This window comes from Phascolarctos cinereus, unplaced genomic scaffold, assembly GCF_003287225.1.
Source record: "Phascolarctos cinereus isolate Bilbo 61053 unplaced genomic scaffold, phaCin_HiC Scaffold_9;HRSCAF=440, whole genome shotgun sequence".
In the NCBI taxonomy this organism is placed as follows: Eukaryota; Metazoa; Chordata; class Mammalia; order Diprotodontia; family Phascolarctidae; genus Phascolarctos; species Phascolarctos cinereus.
Genome location: NW_027556402.1, coordinates 67,901,202 through 67,918,647, shown reverse-complemented (window position 1 = coordinate 67,918,647; position 17,446 = coordinate 67,901,202). Strand labels below are relative to the sequence as shown.

Below are 17,446 nucleotides of genomic sequence, written 5' to 3'. Positions count from 1 at the left end.
TAGCCAAATCCAGATGCCTTAGTCCAAAAGGCTCTAGGTGAGAGATTCTTAACCTTCTTTTGTGTTCTGGACTCCATCTTGCAATCCAGGGAAGTCTATGACCCCTTCTTAGAATAGTGGTTTTAAATGCATAAAATAAATAGGTTTACAATGGAAATAAGTTATGTAGAAACAGAGAAATATTTTTTAAAAAATAAAGTCGTAGATCTCAAGTTAAGGACCTTTGCTCTAAAGGGCTAACCTAGTTGAAGATTTATACCTCTAACCCCCTGGGCATCTGCATAGACCTCATTTCCAACATTTTAGTCCTTGAACAGTCCTCAGAACCCTAATGAATTATTTTATACTTCTTATTTCTTTTCCAAATTTTTCCTTTATGCTCAACTGTTGCATCCTTCTTAAAGTAAAAATCATGTCTTATTTGGTTTATAGTTAAGTTGCCCTGAGGGTGGTGGATGGGATTAGAGGAGGTTGGCCCTGCAGATCTCAATCTCATTTTGTCATTCCTTACTTAGGTCTTATTTCAACAGTTCTCCTTCTGTCACCCTGAAAGTGCCACACTGCCACATCATTCTTTTTTTTTTCTTCTTCCTCTTTTGGTCCTCTCCCTGATATTCTCTGTTTTCCTTCTGAACTGTGTAGAGTTGTAGTAACTTTCTTTTTTCCTCTTTTTTATAGCACTCTGTAGTCATTCTGGATCTCTTCCCCTTTTAAGAGGAGGTCCTTGGTTCGGGTCATTTAGCTATATTCTCTGTCCTTATTGCTCTGTGAATTGTAGAGTTGTTTCCATTTGCAGTAACAAGAAAAGCATTTAAACCTTCAAGAACAATAGCCAGTGAAACACTGGAATGATTGTCATAAGTTTTATTAACTTATTTTATATTATATGCCCATTAAGTACTATAGTTCAAAAGATACTGTTTAGAGATTTCTTATCCCTCCAGACTGTCTCTTGGTAATGTCTTTGGTTCCCATGTGTTTAATTATCAACTCCATGCGGGTGATTCATATATATATATATCCGTATACACATGTATATATGCATATATATATATATATATATATATCCCATCATGCATGGATATATGGATATATGCACACATGTATTTATGCTGGCAAATATACATATGTATGTTTGTATATCTATCATTTCATCCTTTTATTATCTATCCGTAATCTCTCATCTATCAAATGAGATAATAATTATGAAGTTCCTAGCATAGTCCCTAGCACATAGTAAGTGCTATATTAATGTTTTTATGTTGTTGTTGTCTTCTGAGCTTCAGTTCCATATTTTCATTTGTCCAAGTGAACACTTGAAACTAGATGGCCATGAGACATCTCTTAAACTTAATATGTCCCAAACTGAAATCATTATCTTTCCCCCTGACCTTCTTTTCCAAACGCCCTTTTTTCTGGTGGTCAGAAGGACTGCCATCCTTCCAGACTCCCAACTTGATAACCTTGTGTCTTCTTCCGCTTCTCATTCTCCTTTACCCCACATATCTAATTAGTTGCCAAATCTTGCTTCTTCTGCTCTGCCATTCTGTGTCATCCTTGGCTAAAGAAAATGGAAATGATAGAGATGTAGCATTCCTAGAGATATCTTACACCTTCCATTAAAGCCCCAGATAGTAAGAATTTTATTTAGAGCTGTCATTGAGGAAGGAACCAATGTAGATTCTAGAATGTGGTATGTGCTATTTCATTATTAATGCAATCAACAGTTATACTGGAATACTCTCAATACATTCCTATATTTTAGCTTCACTATTTGTCTAAAAATATGTAAACTTTAAAAGAGCTGTATAACATATGCATGTTTTGAAATGTAAACTTTAAAAGAGCTGTATAACATATGCATATTCTGAAATTGCCTTGCTTCAAATAGTAATTGTTTCAATGACTTAGAGTTCTTTCCTTAGATTCTGGCTATTTGCAAAATAAATCTTAGTCCCTTTTGTCTTATGTCTTTCCCATAGTTCTTAGTGCTTTTAAAAAAATTTAATGAAGTGAAATTTGTTAGAGGGCTCCAACCTAAGTAAGAACTCATACATTTTGTACCTCCAGATGAAGAGTGAGCAAAGCTCTATGAAAAGTTCTTTGCTGTTGTAAAATCAAACACTGATAAGAGAATTTGCAAGTTATTTCAACTTCCTTTTCCTTTGGTAATGGAGGAATCCATTGAAGACATTGTTGAGATTTATCTACTTGTACAAATACTAGTAACCTGTGCACCCAAAGTTTTATTTTAATTTCAGTGGAATGTCAGCATATAAATTATATATAATGGAGGTATCGCACAAGTATCATTTCACTTTACTTAGCTTTATTGACGTACTTAGAAATTGAGTCTAACTCCTTGAATTTATCCCTGAATCCAGAGTCCCTAAAGCTATTACTTGGCTATCATTAATGTGGATTTGCATTGTCATTCATATTCCCAACGTATGCAATTCTGCAGATGCACAGGGCAAGAAGGGCATAGTTATCCACTGTACAAATTTAGATATTCCACAGACTCCCAGAATTTGACAGTTGGGAAGGGACTTCAGTGGCCAAGTCATCTAGTCCAATTTGCATACCAAAAGAATGCTCACTATAACATTGCAGCCAAATAGTTATCCAGCCCTTGCTTAAAAGACTTACAAAGAGGAGGAACCCATCATCTCTCAAGACAATCCATTCCATTTTTTATTTTAATATTAGTAAAGCGTTGCTAATTCATTTGGGTTTTGTTTTTATCCTTTTACTCTTGGCTTTTTCTGTTGTGTTGAATTCTACTCTGTACTTGGAATCATAAAATTTTGGAGTTTGAAGAGGCATTTGGGATCAGCTGATTAAATTTAGTTCAACAAACATTTTTTAAATGCTTTTATGTTTAAGGCATTGTAATAGACACTGGGCATCAAAAGATAACATGAAATGACATCTTGCTTTCTTCAAATGGAAGCTTTATTCCAGTGGGGATGAGAGCTCATTTTATTGATAAGGAAACTGAGTCTGAGAAGCCGTGACTTTACTAAAGTTACACAGCTAGTTAATGGCAGAACAGGAATTAAAACCAGGTCTTTTCATTTTTTAGTTCCCTGTACTTTTCTCTACACAATATTGCTGTCCCAAACATTCTAACTTCCCAAACATCATCTACATTTAGATGAGTCATAACTGCAGTTCATTGAAGTCACTTGAAACTCTGCTTCTGCCTAGTGGAATGTTGGTAAAATCACTTAGATTTTAAGCCACTAAGAATGTTTCCATGATCTTGGTTTGTGTACATTGGATTGCTGTAAGGTGGTCTGCTTTCTGCTGTTTGTTATTCATGCTTCTTCAAAGATCTGTGATTTCATCAATGTGCATTCTTTATTCATACTTAAGTAGATCTTCTGAATTTCTATGGCCTAAAAAAAAAAAAATTCATCATCTGTCTATGACCATGTCCCTGGAGATGGACCTCTCCACACAGCTAGGCTATTCCTCTATCTTAATGCAGGTTTAGCATTTGTGAGGTTTGGGATACCAGTAGTTCAGTACAAGGAAATGTTGTATGTGCAACAATGTAGTGTTATTGAGGGAACATATTTATAATAAAGAAGAGCATTTAGGGAAGATGGAAACAGCAGGTCTCAGGTGGAATTGAGTACCCCAAACCAGTTGAGTCTGGTGTGCTTTTATGAGGTTCTTATTTGAGTTGAACAGGACAATTAATTAAGGGAGAGGAGCAAGGAGCTAAGACCTGGGGACTAGGACTGATTCATCCTGTTGGCTGGGGGTGGGGTAGGTATGGGGGAACACTCTTGGGAGATTGACTACTAATTGGTATTCAAATTCCCCACTACTGTTACTGCTATAGGGTGACCCAGGTTTTGAACTTTCCCTAGGACTTTTTTGTTTGGTAGAGTAAAGAGATTGCTAGGGTCATTACATCCTCCTGTGAGAGATATACATCCCACAGTTGGGACTTTATAGGTCCTGCTAGTGCTTGTGATCATTCACTGGCTTTCCAAACCCAAGGTCAACTGCATGGCCTTATGAGACAATCAGAGTAGGCCTTTATAGAGGAATTGTGTAGGTAATTTAATCTTGCAAAATAATTTTTAAATGGGGTAGGCATCGAGAAGAATGGAAAGAGAAACAGATTCAAAATCAGAGGATATGGGTTTGAACCTAGGGTCTGCTCATTTCTACCTTATATTTTTGGGCAAGTCACTTAACCCCTCTGGGTCTTAATTCCTTATCTGTAAAATAGGGGAGGGGGGCCTGGACTAGATGGCCCTGAAGGACCCTTCCCTCTTGAAGTCTATGATCCTCTGAAATGATATGTTTCCTGCCACCGTTGCTATTAGGCAAGTTGGTAACATCACTGTCTTATTTCAGAGGTCCGTGTTTGATAACGTGATTTTACTGGTTCTTATGGTGAGGAAACAATACCTCATTGGCCTCCCTTTGCTGTCTCACTCCTCCTCTCACTAACTTCCTCCCTCTGTCTCTGAACCTCTCTCATTCTCTCTTTCTTTGTCTCTCTCTCTCCCTCCTTCCCCCCCACCCCTGGCTCTGTCTCTGTTTCTCTTTTTCTCCGTCTCCCTCCCTCCCTCCCCCTCTCCCTCCCTCCTTTCCTTTTATGCCTCAGTCTCCAATGAATAGCACAACATTTAATGAAGAGCCTCTGGGACCATTTTAATTGGTTGTCGTCATAATAGTGCTTTCCCTTAGCAATAAGGTGGGTTCTGGGCTGCATTCACTTTGAAGTGGCTTTCCAATTCAGATTCTGTCAGGTGGCGTTCATATTAGTTCTTTGTTCTCCTCAGGTTTCTAGAACTGGATGCAAAAAAAAGTTTGTAGAGGAAACCAGGGCCACTGGCAGCTTTACCCAGCTAGGCTTTGAACCCTGGTGCTCTGACTTGAAATCCAGTGTACTTTTTTTTTTCATTTTGCTTTTTGGTGAGGCAATTGAGGTTAAGTGACTTGCCCAGAGTCACATAGCTAGTAAGTGTCAAGTGTCTGAGGCCAGATTTGATCTCAGGTCCTCTTGACTCCAAGGCTGGAGCTCTATGCACTGTGCTGCCTAGCTGCCCCTCCAGTGACTTTTCATCAAGCTTTGCTGCCTCTCTTTTTCTTTCTACTCTACCAAGAAGGATTAATTTTGTTACCGGCATACTTGTTATCGTTCAGTTGTTTCATTTGTGTCTGACTCCTCATGACCTCATTTGGATTTTTCTTGGCAAAGAGTGGTTTGCCATTTCCTTCTCCAGCTCATTTTACAGATGAGAAAACTGAGGCAAACTGGGTTAAGTGACTTGCTCAGGATCACATGGCTAGTAAATATCAGATCTCATTTGAACTCAGGTCTTCCTGACTCCAGGCCTGGCGCACTATGCACTGTGCCACCTAGCTATCCTATCACCACACATCCTTACTCAAATCCCCTAGGAAGGCACTCATCATCACTCTGTGAGTCAGTCAATAAACATTTATTAAGCACCTCCTCTGGGCCAGGTACTGTGCTAAGCCCTGGAGATACAAAGACCAAAAAATAAATACAAGTTAAGATCAATATTAAATACAAGTTAAATTTTGGTGGAGAGGGGGCCAGGCACTGTGGGGATCAGTAAAGGATATGTGCAGATGTCACTTGAGCAAAATTCTGAAGAAATCAAAGGATTCTAGAGGTCGAGGTGAGTGAGATGGGAGTGTATCCCAGGCAGGGATACAGATTGCCAGCCTTCTTCAATTTAGCAGTAGATCTTTCAGATTTGCTGCATCTACCCCCACCCAGTTTCCCTTCCCCCTGGCTCCCCCCCCAAAAAAAAAATCTGTCATCTTTTGGCCACTAGCCTGGTATGATAAGGCTTTTCAAGGTTATTTAGGCTTGTTTATTAGATGAGACACACAGAGTCCATAAAATCAGGCTATACTTTTGAAAGCCTTTTATACTTGGTAGGACTGACCAGAGCTTGTGCTCTGCTGATAGTGTTTTGAGAAATGCAGGGTTACCTCCATGACCCATGGAAATATACATAGTAATGCCACTAAAGTCTTCTTCAAGAAGACTTTAGTGGCATTACTATGTATATTTCCATATTTTTAGAAAGATAATGGGAAAGGAGAGATGGTTTATAAAAATATTATACAGATAGTTTCAAATGATTATTTAGTTGCTTGAAATTTCATAGTCAAATACTTGTTGTAATTGTTTAAGGGTGTGCTGATATCAATCAGTTGTGGCAAGAATCAAAACAATAAATGAAACATGCCCATAGAACCCTTAATTTTAGTTTGCTTAGACACTCATTCTCCCAGCTTAGAAAACAATTTGTATAACTCAGAACTAGGCTTATTGGCAGCATACTTACTGTTTGTAAGCAGAATTGGAGTTCCCAAGCTATATGTTTCATTTTAGCTGTCTTACACAGATCATAATTGTCATTAATATTGCATAAATTTATTGTTTAACTGCTGTGTGCAAAACATCCAAGCCCCAGTAGGTCTAACATCTGAATGTCAGGCCAAGGACCTAGAATTAATTTTTTATTTGTTTGTTCGTTTTTAGCATCTTCTCTACCTCCCATCTCCCACTGTACTGCCATAGGAAAGGGGCCACGCGGTTGACTGACTGACCCAGGATAACTTTATTATTTTTCTGTGTCTCATAGTTTGCCAGGGCCAAAAAAGTTTCTTCACCAGATGGCCAGATTACCGACGATATGCCTCTTCATCTTTAGTTAGAATGGTCTTCAGAAAACATTCTGGTAGACCTTTCCAGGGTTTGTGCTGCATTGGCATGAGCTTCGAGAACCCACAGTCACTTATGTACCACATTGAGACATCAGAGTAGTCATTTTCTACCACCCCTTCAGAAAAAAAAAATCAGAGCAAAATCAATGCAACAAATACACATAGTAAAGCAAAACAAATTCCCATTTTGACCACATCCAGAAGGGGAGTTTCTGCATATTGAGAATTTAAATATTTGCATATATGTGTATATCTACATATATGCAGATTTTAAAAAACCTCTCAATATACAGAAACACACATACACACACATTTTCCCCCCTGCTCTGATCTAACCCATCATTTTGAATTTCTGTTTTGGTAACTGCTTCTAGCTGTATCCACATTCCTTTACTCTCCTATGTCCCTGCCAGCCAAGTACCCTTGAGCCTCCCCTGCATTAGCATTCCTGCTATGCCTCTGTCATTCCAGATTGCTAGCTCTCTTTGGATTGCTAGCTCTCCTTTGCAGTTCCTCCATAACTCTGTTGGGTGCTGTAAGCTACTAAAGGATTTAGGCTTCTCCAGTTGCCGGCATTTCTCTTTCCAGTCACTATCAAAGCATCTGTCCAGGTAGTAAATCATGCCCAAGCACTGATATTCCCTTCAGTATGACTCTGGCTTTTATTGGCACATCACTCAGCTTTTAGATGCCTCAGTTTCCACCTCTGTAAAATGGGGATAATAATAGCACCTCCCTCATAGGGATGTTTAAAAGATCAAATGAGTTGACATGTATAAAGCACTTGACAAACTTTAAAGCACTTTATAATGCTATCTGTTGCTGTGGATCAGTTGGCTGACTTACTGGTGTTCGTTCTGGTATTCCTGGCATGACTCTGTTCCCTCCCTCTGTTAGCGTCTTTATCCTTTTTACATTATGACACCTTATAGTTTGATTTTGGTTATTTCCTTCCTTATCACAAGTGATATACTGATGATATGATGGGAATATATAGCATACTTGTTAGCTTGCAGGCACAGCTTTCATGTTTATCTGCACTGGCCTTGGTTTCCTTGATCTGACCTTTCTACCTGCTTCCACTTCCAGTCCTCATTTTGTGCAGCCCTGGAATGGATGGGGTAGCTCACTTCTCCTTCTTTTCCAATTTCTTTATCTTTTTTTTTTCTGGGTCCCCTTTCACATACTTGCTGTAATTTTCATGACCATTCTGTGCATCTTCTGTGATGCTGCCATCTTTACTGGATCCCTGACTTTTGCTTTTTACACCACATTTATGTCCTGATATACACTCCCTCTCCCATCTCCATCCTCACTCCTACACTGTGAACAGGGAAGTCCCGCTACCTGCCATAGTGACTGTCTCAAATTTTATGTGACATTCTATGCCTATAGTCTCCCCCTCTCTACCAAGAAGAGAAAAATGTACGAAAGAACACAGATTTAGGTCCACAAGGGACATTAGAGTCCATATCCCTTCATTTACAGATGAGAAAACTGAGTCCCAAGAGGTTTCATGGCTTCCCAGGTCCCTGGCTTCCAATCCAGTTTTTTCTCCGCAGTACCACACATCGCCCTCTGCTGTCTGTTCCCTAGAAGTAGGGTTGGTTATATCACTGCTCTTAATCTAAGCTCAGATATTTTCAGTGTTGTTTTCATTCAAATGGTATTGTAGTTCTTGTGGACCCCCTAAAAAAATGACTACTCTGATGTCTCAATGTGGTACATAAGTGACTGTGGGTTCTCGAAGCTCATGCCAATGCAGCACAAACCCTGGAAAGGTCTACCAGAATGTTTTCTGAAGACCATTCTAACTAAAGATGAAGAGGCATATCGTCGGTAATCTGGCCATCTGGTGAAGAAACTTTTTTGGCCCTGGCAAACTATGAGACACAGAAAAATAGTAAAAGTTATCCTGGGTCAGTCAGTCAACCGCGTGGCCCCTTTCCTATGGCAGTACAGTGGGAGATGGGAAGTAGAGAAGATGCTAAAAATCATGGGTTTTTTACCCTGTTAAACTTAGATTTGATCTGTTGGTACCAAATGTAAGATCCTGGTCCAGTAACAACAAAAAGACATATTACCGTTAGAGGTAAACCGTATTCATCTTTACATTCTTGCTGTAAAAGACCTTGATTTTGGGAAAGATAGAAGCAAAAGGAAAAGGGGACCCCAGAGGATGAGATGGATGGATAGTGTCAAGGAAGCAACAAACATGAGCTTGGACAGACTTAGAAAGATAATGGAGGATAGAAGGGCCTGGCATTCTACGGTCCATGGGGTCACAGAGCTGGACAATGAATAAGCAATTCCAGCAAGCAATATTTACATACATGTGGCACCGATAATCCAGATGGGCAGTGAGCTGCGCCTGTAATCGAGCAGGAGGAGGAGACAGTGTTAGATTGCTTTTAGGAAACGCAGAGCACTTTTACTGACCCCAAGTATTTCATAACAGCTAAGGCCTATCTTTTCAGTACAACGACGCTGCTGGTTTTTGTTGGATAACTGTGATAACTGGAACACCTGTACCTCCAGAGAACTAAAGATGGACATTACGTAAAGGCAGTGGGAATGTCGAAAAAACAGGTGCAAAAAATGTCCAATTTTTAAAGAAGTCATGACATTCTGTAGTTTGATTTTTGTTATTTCCTTCCTTATCCCAAATGATATATTGATTAGATGATGGGAATATATAGCACAGCTTGTTAGCCTACAGGCATAGGCCAGCTGCAATACTTCTTAAACCATGGTTGCTACCCCATATGAGGTCGTGAAAAATTTGGTGACAGTAAAAGGCTTCTGAATGTGCAGTGACCAAAAATTAGTTAAAAACCAAATGCATAATGAATCGGAGGCGCTTCTGGCAGCACACTGCAGCCTTGGTCCTGAACACAAAGCATGCACACTTTGCACTGTGCATACCCTCAGGCCATGCAACGCCAGTGAATGCTGCCAAACCGTGGAAAAAGTTTAAGAAGTCCTGATTTATGAAATAAGATCTTTCAAAATATAATGATTTTGTATAGTAAAATATTTGATCAGAAAAGGATGTGGACTGATCACAGAGCAAATATGAGGCCAAGCTGATGAAAAAACCAGAATTCTGCCTGGAATCTATGGAATTTTTGTTTTCAATTCCATGTGTTAGAGGAATAATAATGACAATAACAGTTAACACTGATAGAGAACTTTACTGTTTGTGAAGTATCTTGTATACTTTATCTCATTTAATCCTCTCACTACAACTCTGGAATATAGATGCCATTCTCATTCTCATTTTACAAATGAGGGAAACTGATCCTCAGAGAGGCTTCAGTGACTTGTGAAAGCATCACACACTTGTGATGGTTTGAAACTAGACTCAAGCTCAGAAGGGTTCCCTGACTCTTAAGACCAGCATTCTGGTGGAGCTGGGTGAGAAGAAAATTCATCAAAGACTCTGCCACAGACATTAGATAGAAATTCTTAAGGGGAAGAGGAAGGAACAGGTATTTATTAAGTGCCTACTATGTGCTGGGCACTCTGCTAATTGCTTTACAGATAACTTATTTGAGTTTTGGTAGGATATGGGTAAGAGTCACACAGGATGTGGAAGCATGGATGGACTGTGGTCTATTGTTGGAAAGATCTGTATACCATGTGGATGAAATAATGGGTTCATTGAAATATACAAAAGTCATTTTTGGGAAAAACCCTACTTCTTGTAGATTGAGTATCAGTACTCTTCTACCAATACTAATCATAAATGGTTTTAGTGTAAATGAAATTAAAATCAATTTTGTTTTGAGACAGTTTGGAGAGTTTCATTAATGCTACGTGATATAATTGGGGTGTTGCCAAACAAGAGATGGGAATCATGGTCTCTGCGGTTCGTGGCATTCAGTATATTTTAGGGTAGGTTATTAGTGGGGAGGGAGAAGGGCAGCTAAAATGGCTTCTATCTCATTCTGTTTCTTCCCTACCCCATTCTCCCTCCCCCCCAAGTGATGGTGCAGTATGATATTAAGTATGGGTTTTAAGTCTTGCTAGCTAATGTACTTACAATAAGACTCAGAGGATGTTTCGGAATATTTAAACTGCCTGTCTGACAGTGCTTCATTACAACTGCTCATTATGAAGTCTGTCATTTGGTGCCATACGTGAATTGAGACAACCAGCAAAAATCCTCTCAGAGGAAATACTTTAGTGTATAGAGAAAGATGTGTTTAACTAAGTTAAATGGGTTGCTGCTTTCAATTTACAAGATAATAAGGAAAAAAAACAAAAGAAAAATGGAATATACTAGAGTCAGAATTTTGGAATGTATCCAATATGTTTGAAAAAGAAAAATCAGGCATATAAGGGTATGCCTGATATTAGTGGGAAGTCCCAGAATTTGTAAAAGTAAAAAGAATTCAGACTATAAGAGTACAGATAAGTTCTTCAATCCCTAAAAGGCTCAATCAATCAGCTAACTGATATATATTAAGCACAGTTTATCCTCTTTACTTACAGATTCCATGTTTGTGAATTTGTGTATTCACTAAAATTTATTTGTAATCTCAAAATCAATACTCTTAGTGCTTTCTCAGTCATTCATGGACATGGGCAGTGAGGTAAAAGGTTTGAGTCACTTGACATGACGTGCACATTCCCAGCTGAGTTTGAACAAGGTGATGGTTCATCTTCTTGTTTAAGCTCTCATGCTGTGAACAGGTGTCTTTTTCATGGTCTATTTAGTACCATGGGTTTTAAAAAAATTTTTTTGTGCTTTTTGTTGATTTTGCTATTTAAAATGGCTCCTGAATATGGTGCTGTAGTGCTTTCTAGTGTTCCCAAGCCTGAGGAGGTTGTGATGTACCCAGAGAGAAAGACATGTAGTTGGTAAGCTTTGTTCAGGCTGAAGTTCTAGTGCCATTGGTCATGGGTTCAGAAAAAGGAACAAGAAATTCACTGATCTGCATCTGAAGCCTCTCAGTGCTAAAGTAAATGTTGTGACCAGAGGATTGCAGGGAAATTGACCTTGCATTTCTCTTAGGAGTAATGGATTCAATATTCACTAATTGAGTGTTTGCCATGACTCTAGAATGTGTTTTTGCCCATTAGATTGTAAGCTTCTGAAGTTAAGGACTCTTTTTTTTCTTATTTGCATCCCCAGTGCTTTGCACAGTGCCTTTCACAGAGTAGGTGCTTAACAAATGTTTACTAAATTGAATTGCATTGAATGATGAGAAAGAACTGTGCCTGCTATATTCCAGGCACTATGCTAGGCCCTGCATACAGATAAAAGTGAGACATCCCTTGCCTTCAGAGACCCTACATGATACAAAGGTGATCGAAGAATGGGAAACTAGTGGTGCTGGGTGAGAATAAAGTAGTTGAAGTAGTTGTTTGCAAAAATTAATTTTTACCAAAAACAAAGTGTAGTTTAAGCATCTCAACAATTGCCTTTCCAGAAACCACACAGATAGAAGATCCCAGAAAACAGTGGAGGAGAGAACAAGAGAGAATGCTCAAAGACTACCTTATGGTGGCCCAAGATGCTCTCAGCACACAGAAGGAACTGTACCATGTGAAAGAGAAAAGGCTCGCTCTGGCTCTGGATGAATATATGCGATTAAATGATGCTTACAAGGAGAAGTCGAGCTCCCGCACAAGCTGTAAGTGGGCAGTCTAATTTGATTATTCAGGAGCTCGGTACTCCGTATAAGAAAGGGAAGCCTACTAAAACTTCTTCAGGTTCTCAGGTGGGGGCTTTATTTCCTACTGCAAGTAATAAGAGTATCATAAAAATGCTCGGGAAGGAAAATGTGCCCCCGATTTCTCATTAAGCTTCCTCCGTACCAGGAGGCTACAGACAGCCCCTTGATACTTCAGGTCAAACTTCTCTGTTTTGTAGATCATGTCTGCCTTCTCTGGCTTCATCTTCTTCTCTTCTTGGTTGTCATTTTGAGCCATTTCTCTGCTAATTACTTTCTCTGCAAGGATAGAGAGAAGAGAAAGAAGTCATCCAATTTTGGTTATTCGTGAACAACTCTAGCAAACACACACACAAACAGAGCTTATGGAGTTAGGGTATTGAAATGATTGACCGTGATGGGGTTTTTGTTTCACCCAAAGATTTTATTTGTCCAAGCTGTTATTTTGCCTTATTATTTTACATGGACCCTAGAGGAGAGGTTCTTAGCTTTTTTTGTGTCCTGTACCCATTTGGCCAGTCCAGTGAAACCTAGGGACTACTCTGATTAATATTTTTAAATGGATAAAATAGAATACACAGGATTACAAAGCAAACCACTTAAAATAAAGTTTCCAATTTTTTTTAAGCTCATAGACTCGAGGTTAAAAACCCCTATCTAGACTTTTTTGTTTTTGTTTTTTTAGGCAGCTGGGGGTAAGTGACTTGCCCAAGGTCACACAGCTAGTAAGTGTCAAGTATTTGGCCTGAGGTCAGATTTGAACTCAGGTCCTCCTGACTTCAGGGCTAGTGCTCTATCCACTGTGCCACCTAGCTGCCCTTGATCTAGAGTTTTAAAAGTATTTTAGGCAAAGCTGTGATGGATGTTAGAATATCTTATTTGAAAAGAGGACTTGGATAATCTAAGCCTTGGAAGAACTGAATCAAGGGCATATTCTCTTGGGTAAGGAGGATGAGTGAAGATGAAGCACTATTATGTTCCTTTTTTCCTTTTGTGACAAATTTCATTCTTTTATTAAAGGGCAATTTAAATTATGGTTGGATAGTTGATCATGAGTTTTCATATTTATTCCTTTTCTGATTAAGGAATGTAAAAAAAGAAATTAATAGGCGTAGTGATACTTAATGTCACTTTACAGGACCATAGTTTCACTATTGGGCAGGGGGATGCTGAGGAAGAGATGGTATACTGCTTTCACAGATTCAGACCATACTTACACAATTTTATGAGTCACTGTGGCCACATAATTCCCCCCATGCTGTCCTCCTCTTTTTTGAGGTACTCCGTATTCAGGTAGGCTGGTACGCCGATGAAACAAACTATAGACCAGTACTTTGAGAGCTTCTTAGCTTGGTAGGCTCTGCCAGAGTTTTAACTCCTGTGGTATAATGTAAAAAACGACTGTTGCCTCCATCCCATCATGAAACATCAGAGTAGACAGCCCATTTGGATGTGTAAAATGGGAGTATCAGAGATATGATTATCAGTCTTAAAGGCTATTTTTTTTTCTTTCAAAAGTATTCTCAGGATCTTCATCCAGCACTAAATATGACCCTGATATTCTGAAGGCAGAGATCTCCACGACACGGTTAAGGGTAAGAATATTTCATGTTGTTTATTCATATAGTATATTAATACTGGAAGGGACATCATTCAGGCCAATCTCACTCACAAGTGAGAATCTCCACTACAACATTTCTTGTAGGTCTTCCAGTACCTGCTTACACTTAATGACAGGGGATTCACTAGTCACAAGGCAGATCATTTAGGTTTTGGACAGTTTAAATTAGTTTAGCTCTTCTTTATATTGAACTCAAATATACCTTTCTGTAATAATTATCATTTGTTGGCCTGAAATTCACTCTGCTTTTGGAAGCCGCACAGAAACAGCCCTCTTCCACATTATAGCTGTTGTGTGTCACTTCTCATACTCCCCCACTCTTATTTTCTCTGAGTTGTGAATCTCCAGCTTTTTCTGCTATTCTGCCTCCAAACTATTCGCCATTCCGCTTGCCTTCATTCATTTCAGTTTGCCAGTTTTCCTGTTAAAATGTGGCAACCAGAACTTAACATAGGACTGCAGATGTCTGATTAGTGCAGTATCAGTAGTAAAATTACGCCTCCTTTGATCTTGCCACCATACTTCTGTTAAAATGAACACAGAGAGAGCCTGCATTTCTGACATGTGACTCATATTGAGCTTATAATCAACAAAATCCCTAGCTGGGTCTTTAAAAAACTCAACATGAATTGTTAATAAAGTAGGTATCTCCTATTCTATACTTTTACTCTTATTTGCCTTTTTTTTTAAATTGTGGAAGGTGAGTACTTGTCATTTTCCCTGAGCTTTTTTTTCTTTGATGATAAAGATAGGACTTGTGTTCCCACAAGTACCTAATTATGGCTTCATAGAGTTTTTTTGCTTTGGAGAACCTTAATGATCTAGTCTGCCATCATCATTTTAAAGAGAAGGAAACACAGGTCCTGAGAGATTAGGTGATTCCCCCATGTCTCTTGTTCTTTACCCACTCTTTACCATTACACCGTCCTTCCACAGTTAACCTACTCTGGGGTCCATTCTCATCAGCTGGCAACATCCCCTCAAAGTGTGACTAGCTCCTTCCATTTTCACTACTCTTTTCTACTGCAAATAAATAGAAACAGAGTAGTATTCCTGCTTTCATTTTCACTAATTCCCTCTAGGAACACAGAGACATATAAACTCTTGTTGTTTATACCTGTTGTGACCCTGTTTGGGGTTTTCTTGGTAAAGATAGTAGGGTGGTTTGCCATTTCTTTCTCCAGCTCATTTTACAGATGAGGAAACTGAGGCAAGCAGGACTAAGTGACTTACCCAGGGTCAAACTGCTAGTGCAGACTTGAACTCAGTTCTTCTGACCCCCAGCCCAGTGTTCTATCCACTGAGCCACCTAGCTACTCATACAATGAGCCAGTTGATGAAGTCTACAGATGCTGCAAAGTTAGGGCTTCTTGGGAATACAGAGTATCCTAGCTCCTGATTCCTATAGAATGTCATGTCTTCAGTAGCCTTCATTCATTAGGAGAGGGGAGAGGTAGCAGCAGCAGTGATCAGATCAGTGGTAAGGGATCCTTCTCGAATGCTGGTTATTACAAGTCTATGTTGTTTCCAGGAGTGAGTGGCGTAGACATTATGGGAAGGAAGAGGAGCTAGCTAGTTGGTATCGTGTACCTCGCTGTTCTGCCTGAAAGTCTAAAATGCCCTCTTGTCGTCTCTCTCTTGTACTCTTCTGATCAGTGTCTTGGGGGAATTTAATACATGCTGATTAGCAGGCATGGCTCCAGTTTAGTGATATCCCCCCTCACCCGTTAAGCCTGAGACACCTGTGCTGTTCAGCTGTAGTGGATGGAGCCCTGGGCCTGGAGTCAAGCAGGTCTGAGATCAAGTTCTACTTCAGATACTAACTGTGTGACCTTGGGTAAGTCACGTAACCTCTGTCTGCCTCAGTTTCCTCAGCTGTAAAACAGGGATCATTACAGCACCCACCTGTTGCAAGGATCAAATAGGATTATATTTGTAAAGTGCTTAGTACAATGCCTGGCACATAGTAGGCACGTAATAAATGTTTGTTCTTTTCCTTTTTCCCCTTCATCAGGTATAAATCCTTAGCGACCAATGCTATTGAACAATTATGTCAAACTCAAGTAGAAAGAGAGGCCACTAGTCCCTCTGTAAGGATCCCTGTGGGACAGCTTCAGCTTCTGTTGGACCCTGGCTTTTATGATACAATCCTTTAAAAGTAAAGTCTTCTAAATATATTTTGATTTTTGCAACAGAGGAATTTACCCGTAATCACTACCCCTTCCCATATACAATTGTACTTTCCCTTAGAAAAATAACAAAATTCAGTCCAAACTTTTAGCACGGAAATCATGACTGCATGAGAACCAGAAAGGATGTGATGGTGGGGAGAGAAGAATCTAGCCCAGCTGCCTCATTTTTCAGATAAGGAAACTGAGACCCAGAGACTTTTCCAAAGTCACAAAGACACTAAGTTCCTGAACTAGTATTTGAACCCAGGGGCAGTTGGGTGGTGAAGTAGATAGAGAAAGTACGGGGCCTGAAATTAGGAAGACTCATCTTCCTGAGTTCAGATCTGGCCTTAGACACTTACTGGCTGTGTGACCCTGGGCAGGTCACCTAACCCTGTTTACCTCAGTTCCCTCATCTATCAAGTGAGCTGGAGAATAAATGGCAAACCACTCCAGTATCTTTGCTGAGACAATCCCCAAATGGGCCATAAAGCGTTGGAAATGACTGAAAATAATTGAACAGCAACAAGCTTGAACTTCAAATCCAACATTCTTTCTACGAAAATACAAATACCTTAGATGGTAACAGATTTAGTCTTAGGCCCTAGAGCAGGTCTTCTTTTATTTATTTATTTTTAGTTTTCAACATTCACTTCCATAAGTTTTTGAGTTCCAAATTTTCTCCCTATCTCTCCCCTTTCCCCACCCCAACACAGCGTGTAAATTGATGTAGATAGAGCAGGTCTTTTTTTTTTTTTTTTGGTTAAGTGGTGGGATTAAGTGACTTGCCCAGGGTCACACAGCGAGTGAGCGTCAAGTGTCTGAGGCTATATTTGAACTCAGGTCCTCCTGACTTCAGGGCCAGTGCTCTATCCACTGTGCCACCTAGCTGCCCACCTTGAGCAGATCTTCTTAACTTGGGACTCTATGATGATAAAAAAAAAATGCGTGTGTATATATGCATATAAGTGTGTGTATGTATATACACGTGTGTGTGTGTGTGTGTGTGTGTGTGTGTGTGTACACAACTATATTTCAGTGCAATTGGTTTCCTTTGTAATCCCATGTATTTTATCTTATACATTTAAAAACATTTTGAGGAGACATTAGGTCTTACCAGGCTGCCAAAAGGGTCCATGATAAAAAATGTAAGAGCTCCTGCCCTCGAGTATCATACTTACTTTCATCTCTCAAACAATTTTCCTTATCTTTCTACTGAAAAGAAAAAGTGTGTTCTT

At 39.4% G+C, this 17,446-nt stretch overlaps 1 protein-coding gene across 4 annotated transcripts in view; it reads left to right on the top strand.

The window, feature by feature from the left end:
* The window catches only part of WWC2 (WW and C2 domain containing 2), a 250,000-nt gene that overhangs the window by 112,852 nt on the left and 119,702 nt on the right, over nt 1–17,446 (top strand). For 2 of the 4 annotated variants that reach the window (XM_021007608.2, XM_021007611.2), the window contains exons 3-4: nt 12,174–12,377; nt 13,935–14,011. The exons of the other annotated variants lie outside the window; for them this stretch is intronic. In XM_021007608.2, the coding sequence (XP_020863267.1) occupies nt 12,174–12,377; nt 13,935–14,011 (281 nt within the window). The remainder of the gene's footprint in view (nt 1–12,173; nt 12,378–13,934; nt 14,012–17,446) is intronic. 4 annotated transcript variants of the gene reach the window in all.